The following is a 22466-nucleotide window of genomic DNA, read 5'->3' as shown; positions in this document are numbered from 1 at the left end:
CTGAAGTAATGATATCTTAGACATCAGCAAAACATCTAAATGTTATTGTAGGGGAGGAAAAACTCCTCTACCCTCTTAGGTTCGGTGTCTGGGGCCTACAAATTAAACTGACAAAAGGGATATTAACAAGAGGGAAGGTTTATTTCGTATGCACAAAGGGGAGAAAGGGCTTACAGCAGATAAGTGAAAACCCCAAAGAGGCAATTAGACCCAGGATCTTATATACCATCTTAACAAAGGATGATAAAGTGTGGAAAAGAGACTAGACAAAGGAAAAGGGATTTGGGCTTTTCAGGGTGGTGGTAAGTTGTGAGAAGGTGATTAGGAAATGTGTAGTAAATAGGGGTTGTTTAGTAAGGTTTATTATGCAGACTCCAGTCATCTCAGGGAGTAAGAGTTGTCTCTGGAGTCATTCCATTTTCCTCCTATTACAGGAGAGGAGGACACCTTTACAAATTGAAATTTCCTTTATAAATGTAAATTTTCTTTACAAAAGGGAAATTTATGCCCTGACAGAAAGAGGGAGGGCAGATTGCTCTTCTTATGTCTGCTGTTTCTTAATTGCCTTCAGCTGAAAATAATCCTTATGCCAAAGTGGCATGTTTTGGCGTGGTGACATATTCTGATCCTCTTCACTATCTACACAAGAGAGAAAAAGAATTAGTTCCAGTTCTTGGTGTCTTTTTTGGTGAGGAAGACCAGCCCTGGGCTAACATCCGTGCCCATCTTCCTCTACTTTACATGGGACGCCGCCACAGCATGGCTTGACAAGTGGTGCATTGGGCCATGCCCAGGATCCGAACCCGTGAACCCTGGGCTGCCGAAGCAGAGCATGCAATCCTAACCGCTACACCACAGGCCCGGCCCCCTAGTTTAAGTTTTAATTGACATTTCCAGTATAGAAATGCAGAAAAGATGCAGTTTGTTTGTGAATTTTATTTTGGGCTTATTGCTTATTATAAAAAAGTACTGTGTTAATCATCAGTGTTTACCTAATTTCTTTTAATTCAAAATTCTTTTGGGTAAAGCAAAATAATTATTCAGTAACTTAAGGCCAGAATCAATTGTGCTATAAAGATGATTACTTAGGCAATCAATGGAAGCATATTGATTTACAGGACTTAATGCAGGACTATCAAATAAGTAATCAGGGCCAGCCCCAGTGGCCTAGTGGTTAAGTTGGGTGCACTCCACTTTGGCGGTCCAGGTTCAGTTCCTGGGTGCAGACCTGCACCACTCATCAGTGGCCATGCTGTGGTGGTGGCTCACATACAAAAAGAGAGAGATTGGCAACACACGTTAGCCCAGGGCAAATCTTCCTCAGCAACAAATAAATAAATAAATAAATAATCAATCAATCAATATTAGTCTTGGATTGCCACACCATTTGTGGCCACCAGTCCCTCAGCCACCACCACTTCTTTGTATTTGTCCAGGATTTTTGTCAATGAGTACAACGTATTAAGAATCTTCCTTTCTTTTTACCTCAGTCCCATAGGTCCAATCAAGTACTTTACCTTCAGCCACCAGCAAAGATCCTATGATTTGAGGGAAAGACCATGATCTCCTCTTCTCAGAATGTTGGGGGACTCTGTTGAGGGACCCCATTCTAATGTGTCAAGCCTCCAATATTAGATTGCACAAAAGTTAATCTTGTGATATTAGCTATATAAATAATGCATGAATGCATTCTTTATTAAAAAATTGTATTACAGATAATACTAAAGTCTCTTTTTTGCCCTTCCCATGGGCCCCCTCAGTTCAGTTCTCCCCCACCTTCCTAGAGGTAGCCATTTGAATTTGGTATCTATTTTTTCAGATCTCTCTCTATGCTATAAATATTTATTATAGTATTGTGTGTGTGTGCGCTTTTCCTAAACAGTGTTACACTGTATTATTATTCCATAACTTACGTTTGTATTCAGTGGTTTGTCTTAGTGACTTCTTCATGTTAGTCCCTTTAGATCTACATCATTCTTTCAAACTATACCTATTATTTATTCTATAAAGCAGTTTAGTTATTCCCCATTGGTGTATATTTGTTATTTCCATTTTTAAAATGACTACAAACAGTGTTTCAGTGAACACTCTTATACATTTCTTCATGTGTACATGTGCAAGTGTTCCTCTAGAGTAAATACTGAGAGTGCACATTTTTAGTTTGAATGGACACTGCAAAATTATCCTTCTGGATAGCATTTTATCATATAATACTGTAGAACCTTAAGTTAATTCTTTAAGTTAAGACTTAAGCATTGAATTTTCATCTCAAAAGCAAAGATTTGCTCTCAAGCAGATACATGACCACACTCTAATAAGCTTTGGACCTAAAAATAGAATAACCATCATCTGTAGCCGTAGGGACCAACTGCCATATTTTTAGTACACTGAGTTTTATGAGCAGAAAAATTATGCAGTAAGACCAAATCAGGTAGAATTTACCTTGAGAAGATAAATAACCTGACTACAACCTCAGCAGAGAACAGAAGATTCCTAAAGGGTAAAGTATTATATAATATAATTTTCAGGAAAAGGTAAAATCATATTTCTCCTACAGATATGAAGATGACACATGTTAAAAAATTTATTTACTCATATGATACAAGGAAACCAGGCAGATATAATCAATTCAAAGGAAAAGTCAAAATAGCACAAATTTATATGGAGTCAAGGAATGTTTAGATGAATTGCAAATAGAGACAAAACTGGTTTTTCCACGGCGGGGCAGGCAGGGGCGGGGGCGGGGTGTGTAGAAAAGTGGTCAGTTAAACCACTACCACACAGGAAGAAGTTATCTACCAGTTATCTACCACCTTGTTCCAAAATAGCTCAAAGACAGTGGAGTGGGCTGGATAAGCTAGTAGTGTATGCTGTAGATAATGCATAGTTTTTCAGTGAAACACAAAATTTTTTTCTACACTATAAATAAATATCTCAAGTTTGCTGAAAACGGTACCAGATCTTGATGACCAGTGGGCAGGTAACCTAGACTTGGCAGTCAGGCTCGGTACAGAGGCAGGGGAGGTAGTCACTGAAAGGACGGACTTGGAGTTGCTTTGGGAACTGCCATATTGAACTAATTCAGATGAGTCAGTGTCAAATAGACAAAGGGTTTGGGCCCTTTTTGCTATTCCCGAGTAAGAATCCCCGTTTGAGCTTGGGCTCCACCACTCTGTGACCTTGAACGAGTTATCTAACCTTGCTGATACTGAGTTTCCTCATCAAGAAAGTGAGAATGATAAAACTGTCTTAGGAGAATGAAGTGGAATAATTCATATCTCATTGTGAGGATTAAATGATCTTCAAATGTAGTTAAAACACATAGCACAAACTCAATAAAATTCCATTCCTGTGATTTTGCAGCTAGGCCTGGCTTCTTGTCGTTCAGGACCCAGTTTAAATGTCGTCTTCTCAGAGAGGCCTTTCCTGACCACCCAACTTAAATACCTCTTTAGCCCTCCTTTGTACATTACCCATTCTTATTTTCATTGTAGCACTTATCACCATTTCCTGTTTTCTTGTTTCTTTCTTTAAACTTCTTTATTCTCTGTCTCTTATCATTAGAATGTAAGTTTCAAAAGGGTAACAATTTTTGTCTTATTACAGTGATATGTCCCCCTTCCAAATAGGACAATGCCTATCACGTATTTGCCATCTAGTAAATGTTTCTTGAATGAACAGGGCAAATACGCCCTTTCAGTCTACCCCAGTAGGAATTACTTAGCATCTTTTCTGCTGGCCCAGTTTTTAGCTACAGCCCAGCACACTCAACGTGAAAAGCTAAGGGAGATGAACTGTGATGAGGGAAGAACTGATGGGAGAGCAAAAGGGCAAGATTATATGGAGTTGTTAACAGAAGGGGTTATGGAGTAACAGGAAGGAGAGGATGAGAGAAAGCCACAGTCTGTTCTGACACAATTGTAGCATTAAGTTTTTGGATGTTTTATTTTACTTTTTGGATAAAGTAATGTAGATATTTTTTCAGATTCATAAAATTCTAGAAATGAAAGACAATTTAGTCCAACTCTGTTTACATACACGGTGTTTTATAGATAAGAAACAGGTCTGAGAGATGAAGTGACTGGTCCAAATGGCACAGTTAATCTGCTGAAAGAACTGGGACTCCAGATTGCTTTCCTAATCTTATTCTAATTCTTTTTCTTTTTTTTAAAATTTTATTTATTTATTTTTTTTCCCCCAAAGCCCCAGTAGCTAGTTGTATGTCATAGCTGCACATCCTTCTGGTTGCTGTGCGTGGGATGTGGCCTCAGCATGGCCGGAGAAGCAGTCTGTCGGTGCGCGCCCGGGATCCCAACCTGGGCTGCCAGCAGCGGAGCGCGTGCACTTAACCGCTAAGCCATGGGGCCGGCCCTCTTTTTCTTAATATATGCTTTAGTTTGTCACATATACAAGATGTTGAGTAATGTTCTGAATATTTGCATTTTCACAAATATCCTTTTTTTTCTTTCCCAATAGGTAGAAAACAGACCAAAGTATTATGGAAGAGAGTAAGTATGGATTATCAGAAAATATTTTATAGATTGGAATATGTAAGAGAGAAAGGTAAATGGATGCTTTTAGTGAAAATAAAAGCAAGATGGAGATATTTAAATTGGGATGAGTAGAATTAATTTTTCTGATTATAAGTGTAATCTAATTGGTGAAAATACAGAAAATAGACAAGTATAGAGAAGAAAATAGAATGGGAAAATGTATATGCAATAATGTTAAAATAAAGATGTAAGCCATATAAGTAAATAAAAATCCTGGATGTATATGAGGAAAAAATATATATAAAATATATATATACTACCCAGAAATAACTAATGTTAACAATTTGAAGTATTACCTTCCCCCCCCCCAAAGCCCCAGTAGATAGTTGTATGTCATAGCTGCACATCCTTCTAGTTGCTGTATGTGGGACGCGGCCTCAGCATGGCCGGAGAAGCGGTGCATCGGTGCGCGCCCAGGATCCGAACCTTAGCGGAGCGCGCGCACTTAACTGCTAAGCCACAGGGCCGGCCCTGAAGTATTACCTTTTGAAGATCTGTTTTCCTAAGGGTTTTTACAAAATTGAGATATTATACATAAAATTTTTGTAGCCTGATTTTTCCATTTAATATTAATAATAAGCATTTTTCTATTTTATGAAAAATGTTGTAATAATTTTTAAAGTCCTTAATTCTTCTGATTGTTAATAAAAACAGAAATATTGCTGTTTGGGGAAATGAATAAAAATCACCTCTAATCCCATGATTCCCCAAATAAAATCATTTGTTTTTCATGACTTAAGATTGTATCAGATAAACAATATTGTATATAACAAATATTTTTAAATTATTTAAAATTCTGTTTAAGTTTCAAAACTCTTGTAAATAGAACATAGGCACTTATGCATTGGAAGAGCCACTGGTATTCTTTATGGTTGGCCTATAATGTAGTCATTTCTCTGTTTTTGGCATTTAGGTTGCTTTTAAACTATATTATTAGAAGTAACACCATAAGAAACATCATGGTGCATAAAGCTTTTTCTGGGGTAGAAATTTGGGATCAACTGATATGAATAGTTTTAAGGTTCTTTAAATATCATTGTCAAGTTTTGTTCCAAAATTTGTTTCCTTGAGTGGGATTTTCTTTTAAATTAATTGAGTTTTTTAAAACAGATATTAAAGTGTACTAACTTTATTAATTGATGTCATATAAACTTAAAATAATATACCAATATGCTAATCGAATAGTATGTGTTACTACTAGGAATAGGTTACCATCTTCTTGCTTCCAGCAGAGTCAGAGTGGACCTCGTTCTGAAAGACCAAGGAATTTATAGAGATAAGAAATTCCGGGAGGCCATTGACCTAGCTGTTCTAATTGTCATGATTTGACCATACCTACCATGAACTGTTTTAAGACTTAAATTGAGAAAGACTAAATCATTTCCATGAGAAAAACTCTCCAAAATTGACGCTTGCCCCCTAGTAAAGTTCCTAAATTATTTGGGTGCCGTTTCAGCACCATTTAAATTTATCATTCCAGATTCAAGTGACTTGTTTTTTTCGTACCACTAAAAGCTGCAATCAGTTTCATTTGAGCAGTCACTCAATTTAGTTATCTTTGAGTTACTAGAAGGACATAATGTATGTATAAGTTCTTTGTATGTTGTAAATCACCATACAAATATAAGATGGTTTTACATTGTTAATATTAATCATCAGTCACCACTGACATTTTTTCTTTTTCAGCATTTTATGTCACAGTGTTGTAGATGAATCTACTGTGTTTGTGTAGAGTGTGTTATGTTTATTCTTATTCCTTGTTTTTTCTTTAATCAAAAATAGGGTTTTAGCAGGGAGTGAAAGCCAGTATTAGAGTTGTTTGCTTTTGGCTGGAGTATCCAATGATGCAGATTATGCACATTATTGGGCAATCATGCCAATTAAGGGCAACCCAGGGTCCTGGAAAATTGCCAACTTAGATTCTGAGCCAAAATTTTAGAGCAATGCCACTGGTGTGAAGAAAGGAAATGGGACACATTTCTGTATATTTTCTAGCATGTCCATATGGTCAGATGGCTACATAGGAAGGTAATTGTCCTCTTGAGAGAGGTGGTTGATCTTCCCTTAGACGGATGTGAATTTTGATTTCATGGTAGTTAAATGAATTGAGAGCTACTTTGGTGCTCTTCATCTCTCCACCGAGAAGCTGGCCAGGGGCCAGGCCCAGAGAAACACAAGCACAGTTAAACCCAACTGCTCCCCTTCAATTATATGGCAGGACTTTGTCTGGAAAACAACAGGAGAAGGTGGGGGGTTTGTTTTGTCTTGTTTTGTTGGAAAAGGTGGAAAGCATGCAGTTTCTGAGTTGACTTTGTTTCTTAGGTTTCATGGCATGATCTCCCGAGAAGCAGCAGACCAGCTCCTGAGTGTGGCTGAGGGGAGCTACCTCATTCGGGAGAGCCAGCGTCAGCCAGGAACCTACACTCTGGCTTTAAGGTTGGTTATGGACCTGTAATTATAACTGTACTTCATTTAAAACCCTCTTAATAGAGGGCTTTAAATTTTAAAAGCATCCAGCATGTAATTGAATTGGTTCTTGTTTTCTTGGGACCTAATTACCATTTTAATAGCTTTGAGACCCTTAAAAAATTCCTAGTGAATGGGAACACACAGTAATTAAGAATTGAAAAACTTTTCAAGTATTTTTATTGTAGCTACTTTCTTCTGTTTCTTACCGTTCTCTCCCATCTGTCCTGCTGTGTCAGCTCCCATCTATTTCTTGAATAAGGAAAGGAACTAAGAGAAAAGACCTGTGTAACTCATAAAATTAAAGCCAATGTAATGTCTCTTAGGTTGGCTTTTGGTTGAAGCAGCTTTTCTTGGGAGCTCTTGGCTCTTTCCTATCAACTGAACTTTGCCTAGCATTTTGGCTGTTCATAAATTTTAGTACAGTGCCCAAAAACAAATATTTCCATTAACCCTGCAGTAACATCAGAACAGTAATAAAACAGCGTGCTTATCCATTATGCTTACTTCATGCTAGCCCTCTAACCTCATTTAATCTTCACAACAACTTGAGGATGTATGTACTGTTACCATCTCCACTTTACAGATAAGGAAACAAGGGACCTAGATGTTGAGTAACTTGGCCAATGTCATACATTTAATAATTCATGTAGCTGGTATTTGAACCTAGACAATCTGGCTTCAGAGGCTGTGCTGTTAATCACTCTATGTTGCTGCCATTCTAAAGGCTTCGAATAATTATCCGTTGTCTTTCTTTGTTCATTCTTTCCTTTGTTCCTTCGTGCATCCATTCATCCATTTAGAAAAGACTTCAAGATAGAGAATTCCTAAGAAAGAGGTCATAGAAATGACATTTCTTTTGGTAGCAACAGCCACAAAGAGAGAATATAAAGATGATGTTATTACTTAGAACTCTAATATGACCATGTCTAACTTCTTCTCCAGTCACTTATGCCTGTTTGAGCAGGGACTGTTCTTATTCCCAGATTAAATATTAATCTTTCTGATAAAAAGAATAGTATAATTCAGTATTCTTTCATACTGAGTTCTGGATCAATTGCATACTTGGAGAATAGAGCTTGTTACAGGAGTTCATGGAAATTTGCTTTTTATGGAAAATTATAAAATGTAAATCCCTCTTCAATTACCTAATTAATTATATTGTTTTTGAGATTTAAATTGTGATATACAGGGAAAAAAAATCTGGGCTGGGAATTTAAATACCTATTCATCTTGCCACTAATTGAACTAGAACACTGATTTGGGGCAAATCACAGAATTTCTTGAAGTTAGTTTCTTCGCCTGTCTACCCCCAACATTTTGTAATTCTGGGATTCTGCAACACCACATTTCCAAATAGTCTGGTCGTCTGAGTGTCTGGAGTAAATAAACCTTGATGCTAAGGCTGGTGGACGAGAATAAGGACAAAGGAGGTGGGGTGAGGGGAGAGACAGAAATCTGCAGAGCGCTCTCTTCCTTTCCCCTTTGTTGCCGTCTCCCCTGCCTCCTCCAAGATCGCATAGTAAGTTACAGAACTGGAATTTGAACTCAGTTTTGCCTCAATGCAAAGTCCAGGTACTTTGTATTATACACGTTGCCTCTTGTAATGGCTATCATGTAGTTTTCACTGACTGACACCAGCAGATTCCCAGGGCCAAGGATTTAGTTTGGAGAAAAGTAGCACCCGAACCCTCCAAGCTCCTCCTCATTCCCACCCTCTCGGCCTCTCTCATGCCACTCAAGGCTTTAAGTTTATAATCACTTCCCATCCACTTTGGCCCAGGACGTCCTAGATTTGAAATTGGAGGGTAGGTGAACCTGAGACTCATGAGAGTGCTGTTAATTCACAGGTCCGGGGTAACATACAGCCTGCCTTTTGTTATTGAAAAATCACCATAAAATTGACACAAGCAGAAGAAAGAGTAGTGAGTAAAAGTGGTTGTAGTGGGGATAGGGAATTTGTGAATATGCATTTTGAGTAATTTATATGCTGAAATATGATTTTCTTGTTCTGAACTAGATGTATGTCAGGGAAGTGTTAAGCTGAATATGAAATAGAAGTTACGTTGATGCATCTATTATTCTTATCTGATACTCCCCATTTCAACTAATGATTCTCCCAATTCACATTAATTTTTTTTGTTTTTAACATAATACATGATCCATTGGGGGAAGCCAGTTTGATATTTTATAGCCATCAGTGTTCATTATGCATTTACTGTGTTAACCAAGGACCCTAATATTAGGAATAAGGTGCCTTGAACTCAAGTTGCTCCTTAGGCACCTGAACCTCAATATGTCCAAAACTGAACTCGTCAGTTTTCTTCCCAAATATATCATAACATCTATATTCCCTTTATAAGCTGGTGACACTGTTATTTAGTCGGTCCATAACACGGAAAGCAAGACACCGTTTTTCTTTTTTCTCTTAGTTCTATTTTAAGATGTTTATATTCATTCAGAGGCCCCGACCTACATCATATCAAACACTATATTCCATAGCAAATATATATTTTTTGCTGTTAAGATTAATGGTTTTTTTCATATAAATTGCTTTTGAAATTAAGTTTAGTTTTCTAGTTTTCCTTTTGTGTTTTGGAGTCACACCTTTGTTTTTCATATTTCATACCTTTTCATAGACTCTGGAAAGCCCAGGGTACTATATTATCTAATAGTTAAGAGGAGTTTTTCTTCTTGCTCATCTCACACAACCAAACTTAACAATCTTTTATTTCTTAAGTATTTCTCAAATTCTCCCCTTTTCAACATCAAGCCACTTCCTGAACTAGTTCAATAACTATCTAAGAAATCCCTCTGTATCCAGCCTTGTCCCCTCTAATGTATCTTCCTCAGTGTCAGAAATGATCAATCTTGAAATCTGATGCAGTGATCAGCAAAGTTGTAGTGTTGAGTAGGGCACAAGGTTTCAAAGAACACACCTCCCTCCATGATTGGTGTGCCCCCCATACTTGTGGGGGCCTAATGCTTCACTGAGCATCTTTGTGTGTAATGTGAGGTATTATTTAGGGGAGTATGTATTGTATGTGTGCTGTCACAGTACTAATTTTCTGCAATCAGGAAAGAGATTCTCATGGTATGGCATGGAAGGTCGTCTGTGCTTGATATCTTACTTTCCCCTTCTGCCTCAACTTCTCCCATACTCCATCTCAGCCTGAATCTTAGGCCAGACCTTGTCTGACTTCTGCCTTTGCTCATGTTGACCCCTTGGTTCAGGAAAAATGATTGTTGCTCCATGAAAGTTTTTTGTGCAGTGGAAGCATACAGACAGGCATCCACGTGGTTGGAGTGTGTAGTTAAAGATAAGATGCTACCTCAGGCACCAGATTAGACCTCATGAAGCATGAAGTGTTTCATAGTGACTTCGGGATTTTCTGTATGTGGTTTTGACATTTGCGTTAGCTATAGTTTAATGAGATGTTGTGGCATAGATCAGTTCCAAGTAACCAAAAATAAAAAGTTTGGTTGAAAACATTTTTCTTCATGATTTTCATAGTTTTAGAACTAATTCTTTAAAAAAAATTTTATGTCATTCTATAATTTTTCTCACTAAAAGTTATTAGGTTCAGTGTTGTACATGTAGAGTGACAAATGAAAATGAGTAGGACCAGTGCATGTTTTGTATTATCCTTTTTATTAAATGTTAAGTTTATCAAAAGAATACTCGCAAGAAATATAAAAATTATTAAATATCGTGATACTATAATTGTTAAGTGCCCAGCATGGATTTTAAGAAACAGCCATTGCCTTGGGCGTCCCCTGTGTCCTGTCCATCCCCTCCCTCTTCCATCCTGCTTCCTTCTGGCCCTCACATGGGCAACCTACCCTGATTAGCATCCCCTTGCTTTTCTTTATGGGTTTTTTAACATATGTTTTCATCCTCACATAATATATTGTTTTGATTTCATGACTTTTGAACTTTATATAAATAGAACATGTAGAATGTATTCAATTTTTTCACTCCACTTATGTTCCTAAGATTTATCCTTGCTGTAGAACATGGCCATAATTCATTCTTTTTCATTGCTATATAATAATCCATTAAATAAATATAATAGTTTATTTATCCATCCTGCTATTGATGAATATGTGTGCGATTTCTAGTTTGGGGCTATTAAAAACAGTCGTGTTGTGTATAATAATCTTGTAAGTGTCTCCTGGTGCATGTTAAGATTTTCTCTAGAATATTTACTTATATGTGAAATTGCTACTTTTGCTTTATTAGATCTTTTGCTTTATTAATAATGACAATTTTTCCAAAGTAGTTGTGCCAGTGTTTACTCCACAACAGTGTATAAGAATTCCTGTGTTTTCCTTTTAGCTTTCACTTAATGCTGTCAGACTTTATGCCATCTGATGGTGTCTGGTGATTAATTTTCATGTCTCTGATTCCTAATGAGATTGAGCATCTTTTCTTGTTTATTGACTGTTTATATTTTCTCTTCTGTGAAAAGGCTGTTGAGACCCCTTACCTCTTCTTCTCTTGGGCTGCATGGCTTTTTCTTGTGGATTCATAAAAATCATTTGTTCTGGAGACTACTCATTTGATATATATGAATTGAAATATCTCCTCCAAGTTTGTGACTTGTACTTTATTTCTATTTATGGTGTTTTTAATTTTAGCTGAAGTATATAATCCATTTACGTTTAATTTAATTACTGATGTATTTTGGTTTAAAATACTACTTATTACTTATTTTCTATTTGACCCTCCTGTTTTATGTTTTTTTGTCTTTGTTGACTTATTTTGGACAAATCAATTTTTTATTAATCCATTTTTTCTCTCTATTAAATTGAGTTATATATTCTTTTACTGTTCTTTTAATGATTAAACTTGAGATTACAACACTTGTCCTTCACTGACTTATATTTAATATAAATGATTACTTTTACCACTTTCCCAATAATACTAGAATCTTAGAAAACGTTAAACTCCATTGACCTCCCTCCTACCTTCTACATTACTATTTTCAGATGTTTTATTTCTACATATATTTTAAAACCCCACAAGACCTTATTGTCAGTATTTGTCTGTATTTACTCATATATTTATCCCCTCCATTGTTCTTCACTCTTTCTTTCAATTTTGTGTTTCTCTTGGGATTATCTTCCTTCTGCCTGAAAAACTCCTTTAGTGTTTCTCTTAGTGAAGGTTTATTCATGATAAATTATTTTCTGACTTTTCTAAAAATTTTCCCTCTGAACTTCTAACTTCTTGCCTTTTATCTCTCTGAACTTTGGTTTGGACATTTTCTATTGACCTATCTTCCAATCCACTATTCTGCTATTTTTGATATGCTGTAAATCCATCCATTGAATTCCTAATTTCATATACTGTGTTATTTAGTTCCAGAATTTTCATTTGCTATTTTTTTAGATTCTAATTCTCTGATGAAATTTTCCATCTTTTCCTGCGTTTTCTCCATCTTTCTATATATGTTCTTGAACCATGACCTATCAAAACAGTTTGCTGTAAATAACTGATAGAATTACATAAGCACTGTACCATAAATTCTTGGAAATAGTGTAATAGGAAGGTGAAAAGACTAGTGGAGAGCTAAGATAAGTGATCATATGAAATGACCTTTTAAATATCTGTTATCTATTTTCTCATTGCCACCACTGTACCTGGTAAGAATCTAATGATTTCTGCATGTAAATCTATATCACAACCCATTCAGAACAATTTTTCTCACTATTTTTATCTGAAAATTTTATATCTTTTTAAATGGAATTGCCGTGAGTGCAAAAAGGTCTTTATTAACTCAACAAACTTATAAATAAAATTTTGATCCTAATAGCTATTTACTTTTTCTGCCTTAACTAAAACGTGCAAGTAGGTGGATCATAGCTGAACATTAGGATCTCACTATTATTCCGCCTGAGCGATCCATTTAATGTGGGGCATACTTGCTTGCACTTTATCCAAGAATTTTCTTGGAAATATTAAAAACACCTCTTTATATCAATATTGCACAGTTAAGGTGGCATCAGGACTAAAGTTATGCATTACTTTGACTTATTATTGTGCTGTCAACACTGGTTCCCTTTGATATAAAATATCCCTTTTTCTTTTTCTCTTGTTCATTCTTACGAAGAAGAAAAATACGATCTTATGTATGTATTTTATTAAAACTAGAAAAGAAAGCTGGAATAAGAAACATTTAAAACACTAATGACTTAAACAGGAAACCTTTCAGTGTAAAGTAGAGGTTGAAAGAGAAGAGGAAGGTCAGAGAGAATAAGGAATTGGGATTTAAAAAATCTATCACAAAATAATTGCAATTACTTACTCTCAGTGTTAGAACTTTGGAAATGAAGCTGTACTATAGGTTTTAGAGTCTGACAAACGTGAGTTCTCGTTGCCTGACCTTATTATATATATTTAACCTCTCCGAGCTTTAGTTTCCTATTTGTAAAATGGAGATTATAATTCCATTATTTCTGAGAAGAGACCTTTTAAAAGTCTGTAATTAGCAGCATCCCACTTTCAAGAATCAAATTCTCTTATCAATTGAGATGCCTTCAGCTGCAAGTATTATCTAGTATTCAAAATAAACAAGGTCTACTGACTTAAACCATAAATTATTTAAGGAAATATTTCACATAATGAGAAATTCAGAAATGCAATAGCGTGGATGATCAGTAGCCCAGTGATGTTATCAAGGATTTGTGAACTTTCTGTTTCTCTTCATGGCCGCTCATGGCGTCAGCTTCAGTCTAGGGCTGGTTTTCCTTTCGGTCAAAAGGTGGCTGCCAGGAGCTATCAGAGTTGTGTGTTTCCTTGTTTATGCCCAGCATAAACTCCAAGGGAACTTCTCCTCTCATGCAGTATGCATTGTTCCCTCAGGTTGATCAGGGCAGTGCAGGTCTCCCTTTCCCACCCCTGGCCAGTAACTGTCTGCAGGGTAATGCATGTACTGATTGCTTGTCTAATCAGCACCTGCTTCTAGAGCTGGGAGATGGGATCAGCTTCTTCCAGAAGACAAGGCTTTGGGAGGAAGTCTGGATGACCAAACAAAATCTGGTTTTCTTTTCTTGTTTTAAAAAAAAGAAGTTTGGAGTGAGGAGGGAAAATGGATTCCAGTTACACAGTACAGCATAGTAGGTATTCATTAAAGTCGTTTCCTTGTTAGACAGTGAGCATCAATCCATGATGTAATTCTTCAAATCTTTTAGTCCTTTAGTCCTGATCAACCTCTTATTAAAATAGTATATCCAGTTTTTGCTTTGGTAAATAGTAAGAAAATCTGATATGAGTTCCAAAGAAAGATTTAGATGAGGCCAGGCACCAAAGTTTTGTAAATTCTATTTTGATAATGTTCTTTTGCATATAATATTCTTAAAACTTGATTTAAAATATTTTCCAAACTGACTTTAAAATAATTTAATATTTTAAAGGTGATATGGAAAACCTACTTATGTTGATAGTTTTAGCACCGTAAAATCCATAGTACTTTTGACTAATACGTACCTTAAAATATTTATCCCTGCCGTGTCACTAATATGTGTCAAGGCCTTTCTTGGAAATCAGGGGCTTGGTCTTCATTGTTAAATTGGGTAATTAACATAATCTCCCAGATAACCACATCATCAAAAATAGTATTTATTGGGCTTCTGTGTTCTGCCAAGTACTATCCAAATGAGTCAAGAAAGAAGACATTTAAGCTGCCTCTTAAAGATAGACTAGACGTTTGCCGGGTGGAAGGATAGGATGTGATGAAAAATGAGCATTTTGGTAAGAAGAAATAGCCAAGGAAGGGATATATGGAGCAGCATGGAACATTTGGTGTATGGCAGGCTGCTGAGGCTTGGGGCTCTAGGAAGTTTTAGCCGTAAGTGTGCCAGGACGGCCTGGTATTTCATGCTTAAGAATGTGGACTTTACTGTAGGAAATGGGAGACACTGAAGACTTTTAATAGAAGAGAGTTAGGGTTATATTTGTAATTTAGAAAGATTATTGTGGGAGCAATAAGAATAGTGAGTGGAAGGGGTGGTGGGAACTAAGTTTTACCAGAATTATTTAGGTAATTAATTCAGTAAGCAGTTTTCCTTTGGTTATGGAAAACTTACCTGTAAAAGGGTTTCTAGATATCTTATTGATTCAAAGGCCTCCCTCTGAGGAGAAATGTTAACTCTGAATGTGGCAACTCCAGAATAGTTCTGTTGAAATCTGACTCATTTTAGCTCCTCTACATTGGAAGAGCAAGAGAAGAGCAAGATGACGTGTGTGCAGGAGTCGTGATGACCCCAGTTCTGTATCTGGATGTTCCAGGACAGATGTGGACATGTTCCAGGGAATGCCGTATACCCACAGTGCCTGGCACTTCCCGTTGATTTTATGCTGACCAGCATTTGGAATTATTTGGAAGAATGTTGGATAATGGAAAACAAATGAGAATTTAAAAACTAAGAAAGCATAATGTTTGGATATATTATATTTTCTTTTAAAAATAGTCATATATTTCTTATTTGATCAATTCCAAAATATAGCCTATGTTCATTTTAAAACAAAATTCACTATACAGGACAGTATGTATAGTATCATACTAGTCAGGTGTATATCTATTGTGTGTATATGTAAGTAGAAAGAGGGCTAAAAGAATGATCACCAAGGGCTGGCCCGGTGGTGTAGTGGTTAAGTTCCCATGCTCCGCTTCGGCATCCCAGGGTTCGCTGGTTCAGATCCCAGGCACGGACCTACACACCGCTAATCAAGCCATGCTGTGGTGGTGTCCCATATACAAAATAGAGGAGGATAGGCATAGACGTTAGCTCAGGGCTAATCTTCCTCACCAAAAAAAACAAGATCACCATAGTGTTCATCTCTGAGTGATGAACTTAAAGATGATTTTTACTTCTCTGTACCTTTTTGAGTTGCCTGGTTATTATTATTTTTATTATTTTTACAATGCATGTATATCATTTTTACAATCAGACAAAATCAATAGGGCTATTTTCATTTTGAGAAGAATCGAAGACACTAGCTGCAACCGTGGGTCAAAGTGGAAGATAATACCTCCTAAATCTCTGAAGATTTGACTGTAAATGGAATGTGTCAACTTTTTAAAATAATTGGTCAGAAGAAGAATTGGTCAGCCGTGGGGGCAATAGGAAGGGCAGTCACAGGGACCAGTGTTTAGAGTCCAGGGTCTGTGGGAGAGGGGAGACTTGGCCAGCGGTGGCGGTGCTGTCTCTAGTATGGCAATGAATACAAGGAACCGTGTGAGTCTCCCTGCCATTCAACGTTATCAGTTGGATTTCTTTCCTGCAGTACTTCTCAGAGCCTATGAGTATTGTTCATAGAACTATACTGCATTTCCCAAACTCATTTGATCATGAGACCCTCTTTTCATGGAATCTCTCTGTGAAGCGTGTTTTGAGAACTATTCCCTTAAACATTTGGTTTACTCATTTCCTCTTGCTTTGGACCTCATGCTTACCAAGCAGCCTTCTGATTAATGGCTTCTCTTGCGGTCTGTCTACAGGGAGAGAGAACTTAAAATATATAGGCTGAGTATTAAGAGCCTATGACTTATCTGTCATTTTCAGTTAACAAATTAGAATTAAATCCTGGGAGTAGAGGGAAGAAAAGAAGGAAGAAAATCTACCAGGGTTCTTCTTTTGGGAAGTTCGGATAGACACCCTCCCCATTTTTTTTTCACATCTCTTTTTGATAAATGAACCTAAAGGACTTCTTGCTCAAGTGTTAAATTGATGGCGAAAAAAAAATTAAGGGCTAATTGCTTCACCAATTCTCCTCTTTCTGTTTTCTGATATTTTTCCTGGACCAAAAAAGATTTATCTGCTGTCCAAAGAGTGTTCTGAAACATCTGCCTATGGCAACCAAGCTCTGTTTCTGTGTATTACAAAATTGCAGCCTTTTTTCTAACTTTATTTGCAAGCTTAGCTTTTGCATGTGATTGTATCTTACTCTTTTTTTAAAACCTTTTTCTTTTTTGTAGTTATAAATAACATACCAAGTCACCCATTTAAAGTGTACAATTCAGTGGTTTTTAGTGCATTCACAAAGTTATGCAACATAATTAATTTTAGAACATTTAATCACCCTAAAAAGAAACCCCATACCCATTTGCAGTCACTTCCCATTTCTCTCCAACCCTCACAGCCCCAGGGAGCCATTAACCAACTTTTGTCTCTATAGATTTTTACATCCTGGATATTTCATATTAATAGAATCATAGATAATATGTGTTCTTTTGTGACTGGCTTCTTTCCCTTAATGTGTTTTCAAGATTCATCCACATCGTTGCTTGTATCACTACTTTATTCTTTTTAATGAACGAATAATATTGGAATAATGTTCCAGTGTTTGGATATATACTACATTTTGTTTATCTGTTCATCAGTTGATGGACATTTGAGTTGTTTCCACTTTTTGGCTATGATAAATAATGCTGCTATAAATAATGCTATTATGAATAATACTGTTTACAAGTTTTTGTGTGGACATATTTTTTTATTTCTCTTGGGTGTATACCTAGGAGTGAAATTTGCTGGATCATATTGTAACTTGAAGTTTAACATTTTGAGGAACCGCCAATTTTTTTCCAAAGTGGTTTTACCGTTTTACAATCTCACCAGCAATGTATGAGGGTTCCAATTTCTCCCCTCCTCGCCAACACTTGTTATTATGTCTTTGATTTAAACAGTGGATGTGACATCCTAGTGAGTGTGAAGTGGTATCTCCTTGTGGTTTTGATTTGCACCTTACTCTTGAATGGTACTTCATTTTTCAGATTTTTATGCTCAGCATGGTTTTTATTCACTAGTACTAGTGTTTCTATTCAAACTTCAGTTCCCTCACAAAAGTATGCATATGTAGCCATGGGTTTAAAGCAGAAGGTAGAGAAATCAAAAAAGCTGATTTCAAGATATTTCTGGTTTTTGTATTTTTAAGGCACAAATTCCACTGAACATTTCATTTAGGGTACATTGAGTTTCAGGTACATTTTGGGACTAATCAATAGGAACTTTGATTTGAGATACTTCTGACTCTGGCTGTCTACTTTGCAAAGGGAAACTGGTATCTGACTTGTGTGTCTGCTTTAAGGTGCAGTAGGAAACATACCAGGTTGTCCTAATTTAAGATCTGTTCCTTCATAACCAGATACAGCCCCAGAAAGTGTTGATAATGTGCCTCCCTTCCTGTGAATGATTGCCACAGCCAAATATTTTATTAATGGACTTAATGGTTTTATAAATATAATAATAGTTAACATTTACTGAATATTTCCTGTGCCTGGCACTGTGGTAAATATGTTATGTGAATTATCTTTCAGTATGTTCCACTACTTGTACATATTGTGGCACCTATTAAAAATTATGATGTTGTATGGTACCGGGAGGTAAATGCACGAGGCTGATCATGGCCACATGTGACTGGCCCAAGGCCTCAGCAGCATCAGACCTTCCCGGCCTCTGAAAGGGCTGGGCGAGTTTGATATCTTGTAACCTCTAGCCTCTATTCATGGCATACAGGTTGGAAAACTCAGTTTTATCAAAATAAGCCCATGTGGTAGATACTATATTTTCTGCATTTTACAGATAGGAAAACCGAGGCTTAACTTGCTCAAGAACAAAAATCATAGAAACAGAGAATATAACTTTTTAAAAATAGTATCCAAAAATAGTAAGAAACCATGCAGCACTGTATATAAGTTGACAAGGGATATGGCACAAGAATAAACTCTTAGCTTGTAAATCAATGAGTTTTTAATAATTAAGATTTTTAAGTTATCAACACATTATCATTTTTATAAAGCAGATAAACTTTGTCTAAAGCCTTTAAGGATGAGATTTACTCCAACTAAAAAGGGTTAACTATTTACCCCCACCAAAAAAAGAGAAAAGCCAAATTAAGTGTATTTAAAGTTTAATAAAATTTAACAATTTAAACTAAAATTCCATTGTAAAATCATTTGGTGACCATTTGTACTTATAAATGTAATTTTATAGTACATTTGGATAACTTATCAAAGAAAAAAACAGCAATAATCATCTATAAAAATAATAGCATATTTGCATCCATGTAATTTATTACATCTCTATTATGATTTTGAAAACAACACCTGGATGTAGTAAAAAATTTTTTTCAAATAATAGAAGTGTGTATAATGATAAATTACATTACTTTCCCACCACTTACTTCTAATTCCACTCCCTAGAGGTAATGCCATTCATAATTATTTGTCCTTTCAGAAATTGGTTGTGTATAAAATATACATATATTTTTATGGCATGTATATATATTGTATTTTATTTTAAGTGGTAATTGTTACGGGGTGGCTAACCATTACAGCAAAGATGGTCTCTAGTCTTTGCAGAGATCTGCCCTGTTATCTGCCTGGTTATATAGTTATGTGATAAACAGCTGATATCTGACAAAAACCATCAATACTTTGTTTATTTAATTTTAGCTGATGGTTGGTAGTTTAAGAACACGTTGAGCCAGATTCTGCGAGCTTAGCTTCAGTGCCAGTGATGGCGTTGATGACTGGTGACAGAATGGACAACAAGATAATGAAATGGGGCTCCTCTGTATTATGTAAATGCAACTGTGATTTAATATATTGTGGCTTTGGGTTTAGAATGGTAATAAGATTCCATTAAGCAAGGAATTCCTGTGAGATTCTTATTTAATATTTACAGCTCTGAAGACTTAGTGTGAAGAAACTATTGCCACTGTATTAGAAAATGCTAAAATGCATTGAAGTAAAAAAATGTAATTTGCTCATGATTGAAAAGAGCCAACAATTCTTAATTGACTCGCAGAACATTTGATTGACTTATAAAGTGAACTCGGCCAAAGAATTCCTGGGTAAAATCGGAGAATTATAGCAGATATTGGTAGAGGGGCTTTCACATTTTTTAAATATGAAGATTGGTAGAAAGCTTTTTTCATGTTTAGGAAAAAGGATCAAAAGGCACTGGGAAGGATTATGCTGCTGGTAGGCGTTGACTTGTAATGTACTATGTGTTCTTTCGATCTGATAGCTCATGGTAGGTTTAGTTGGTTGCCATGGTTTCATTTCATTTCCTACAAACCTTCTTGTTGTGCTATTTGGAATAAGTGGAAAATAATGTTCTGCAGAATAATTTTTCAAAAATGCTTTTCTGCTTCTCTTAGTTAAGATTATGAGTCACTTTTGGGAAAAGTTATATATATCTTGGATATAAGAGTAGGTGCTAACACATGACAATAATAGAATTTAGTAGTCTTGCAGTATCAGAAAATTGATACTGATAAAAAGGATAGCATAATTTTCTTAAAAATGTAATCAGTGCCATCAGCTTTTAGTAAACAGTTTATATGAAGGACCCTCAGGTCAAGAATGCTTTAATAAAACAAACTATAGAAAGTAATTGGTATCACACAGTTGGGTGTAGGTAGTTTAACATAAGGCATCCTTTACTTGAAAAAAATAGACATGTTCCTGAAAATGCGTCGCAAATTGAACCATGTTGTAAATGCACATAGCTGTTTAAAGAGATTATTTAGTTTTTCCCTAATATATATACAATACAGAAAACATTAAAAATGTAGAAAAGCAGAAAGAAAAGCAAAAACTCTCCTCTAATCCTACTACCCAGAGATAATCCGTATTAAAATTGTAGTGTATGAAATTCTAGTACGTTCTTGTGTAAAGCAAAAATGGTTTCATACCAAGTACACTATTTTATGGAATTCTTTTTCAGTTAGCTGTATATCATGAGTATTTTCTGTATCAATAAATACGTGAGAAGTTTGCTATTTGAATTAATTCTTCATAAGGTCGTTTTACCTCCCAGTCTTTTTTTTTTTGTGAGGACGATCAGCCCTGAGCTAACATCCAATGCCAATCCTCCTCTTTTTTGCTGAGGAAGACTGGCCCTGGGCTAACATCCATGCCCATCTTCCTCTACTTTATTTTTATTGTTTTTTTCTGTGCTAACATCTGCCAATCCTCCTCTTTTTTTGCTGAGGAAGACTGGCCCTGGGCTAACATCCATGCCCATCTTCCTCCACTTTATTTGGGACGCTGCCACAGCATGGCTTGCCAAGCGGTGCATCGGTGTGTGCCTGGGATCCGAACCGGTGAAACCCAGGCCGCCGCAGCGGACCGCGTGCGCTTAACCGCTTGCACCATCAGCTGGCCCCCTCTCCCAATCTTTTTAAACTCTGATTTTCACTTATTATATTTATTTATTTAAATTTAAGTCCATTGTAAACTTTTGTTTCTTTTTAACGTGCGATAGAAAATATGTACAGTGCACAAAGGTTGGAAACGAAGATTATTACCTATAGTCTCATTGCCCCCAAAATAAATATTTTTTGGCATTTTTAAAAAGTATTTCTTGTTGCTTTGTTTTTAAAAAATTGTAATGATACTCTTGTGGGTGCTGGGGATACAAGGATGAACAAGACAGTCAAGATCCCTGGCCTTACGGAGTTCATCAGGTAGTGAGAGGGTTAGACTTTAATGAAATTGTCCCACAAATACCAAGTTAAAAACTGAGGCAAGCATGATGGAGGGAAAGCGCAGGGTGGTATCAGTGTATAAAGGAGAATCTGATCTAAATCCAAGGAATTGCAGTCAGGCAAGGCCATACTGAGAACATAAAGTCTGATTTGAGAACTGAGGGGTGTCCGAGAGTGAACTAAGGGAAGAACTAAGGGAACTAAGAGAGGGTGAGGGAGAGAGCGCCGGGCAGAAGGACCAACCAGCATGTGCAAGGGTGCTAACGCGAAGCCAGCCAGGTGCCAGGTGTGTTTCTCAGCTGAAAGCAGGATGTGCTGGGGGCAGAGAGTAAACTGGAGAGTGAAGGGATGAGGCTGTGTGAAGGATTTTGCTCTTCGTCCTAAGAGCCATGGCCAAGTTTTAAGCTGGGTTGTGATATGACACAAGTTGGAATTTCTTTCTGGTTTCAGTAGGAATACCAGCCGAAGGAGGGCAATAGTGAATGCGCACAAAAAAGTTACTTGTTACGTTTTCTCTTAGTGACCTATTCAGGTCCATTGCTCAATAAATTATTTATGTATTATGTATGCAACCATTTATTATATTTACTGTGCAGGCTTTCTCTATTTTTGTTGGTTTTGACATAAAAATATTTTAATTTTACATGGTTACACTTTCAGTGAATCTCTTTTTTAATGATTTATTCCATTCTTCTTTAGCCTGGAAAGCATCACCTCCACAAGAGATTTGATAGTTCCGTTGGTCTTCTTGTAGATTTTGTGATGTGTTTTATACAGTTAACTTTTTAGTCCCCCAGAATAATTTATTCTGATATCATATGAGGTAAATATTTCACAAACTGTATTCTATGGAATACTTTTTTCAAGATATTAATGGGCATCACAGAAGTAAGGTAAAATAAATTTAGGAATTGGTGCATACTATATCCCTCTCCTAGAGGTTTTTT

The 22466-nt window shown here is 36.3% G+C and overlaps 1 protein-coding gene across 2 annotated transcripts in view; it reads left to right on the top strand.

The window, feature by feature from the left end:
* Positions 1-22466, top strand: part of CHN1 (chimerin 1) — a 189471-nt gene that overhangs the window by 67646 nt on the left and 99359 nt on the right. For both annotated transcript variants that reach the window (XM_058549294.1, XM_058549293.1), the window contains exons 4-5: positions 4477-4508; positions 6876-6989. In XM_058549294.1, the coding sequence (XP_058405277.1) occupies positions 4477-4508; positions 6876-6989 (146 nt within the window). The remainder of the gene's footprint in view (positions 1-4476; positions 4509-6875; positions 6990-22466) is intronic.

Source organism: Diceros bicornis, chromosome 10, assembly GCF_020826845.1.
Source record: "Diceros bicornis minor isolate mBicDic1 chromosome 10, mDicBic1.mat.cur, whole genome shotgun sequence".
Taxonomy (NCBI): Eukaryota; Metazoa; Chordata; class Mammalia; order Perissodactyla; family Rhinocerotidae; genus Diceros; species Diceros bicornis.
Note: the sequence above shows the minus strand (reverse complement) of the source record. Positions and strands in the feature narration are given on the sequence as shown.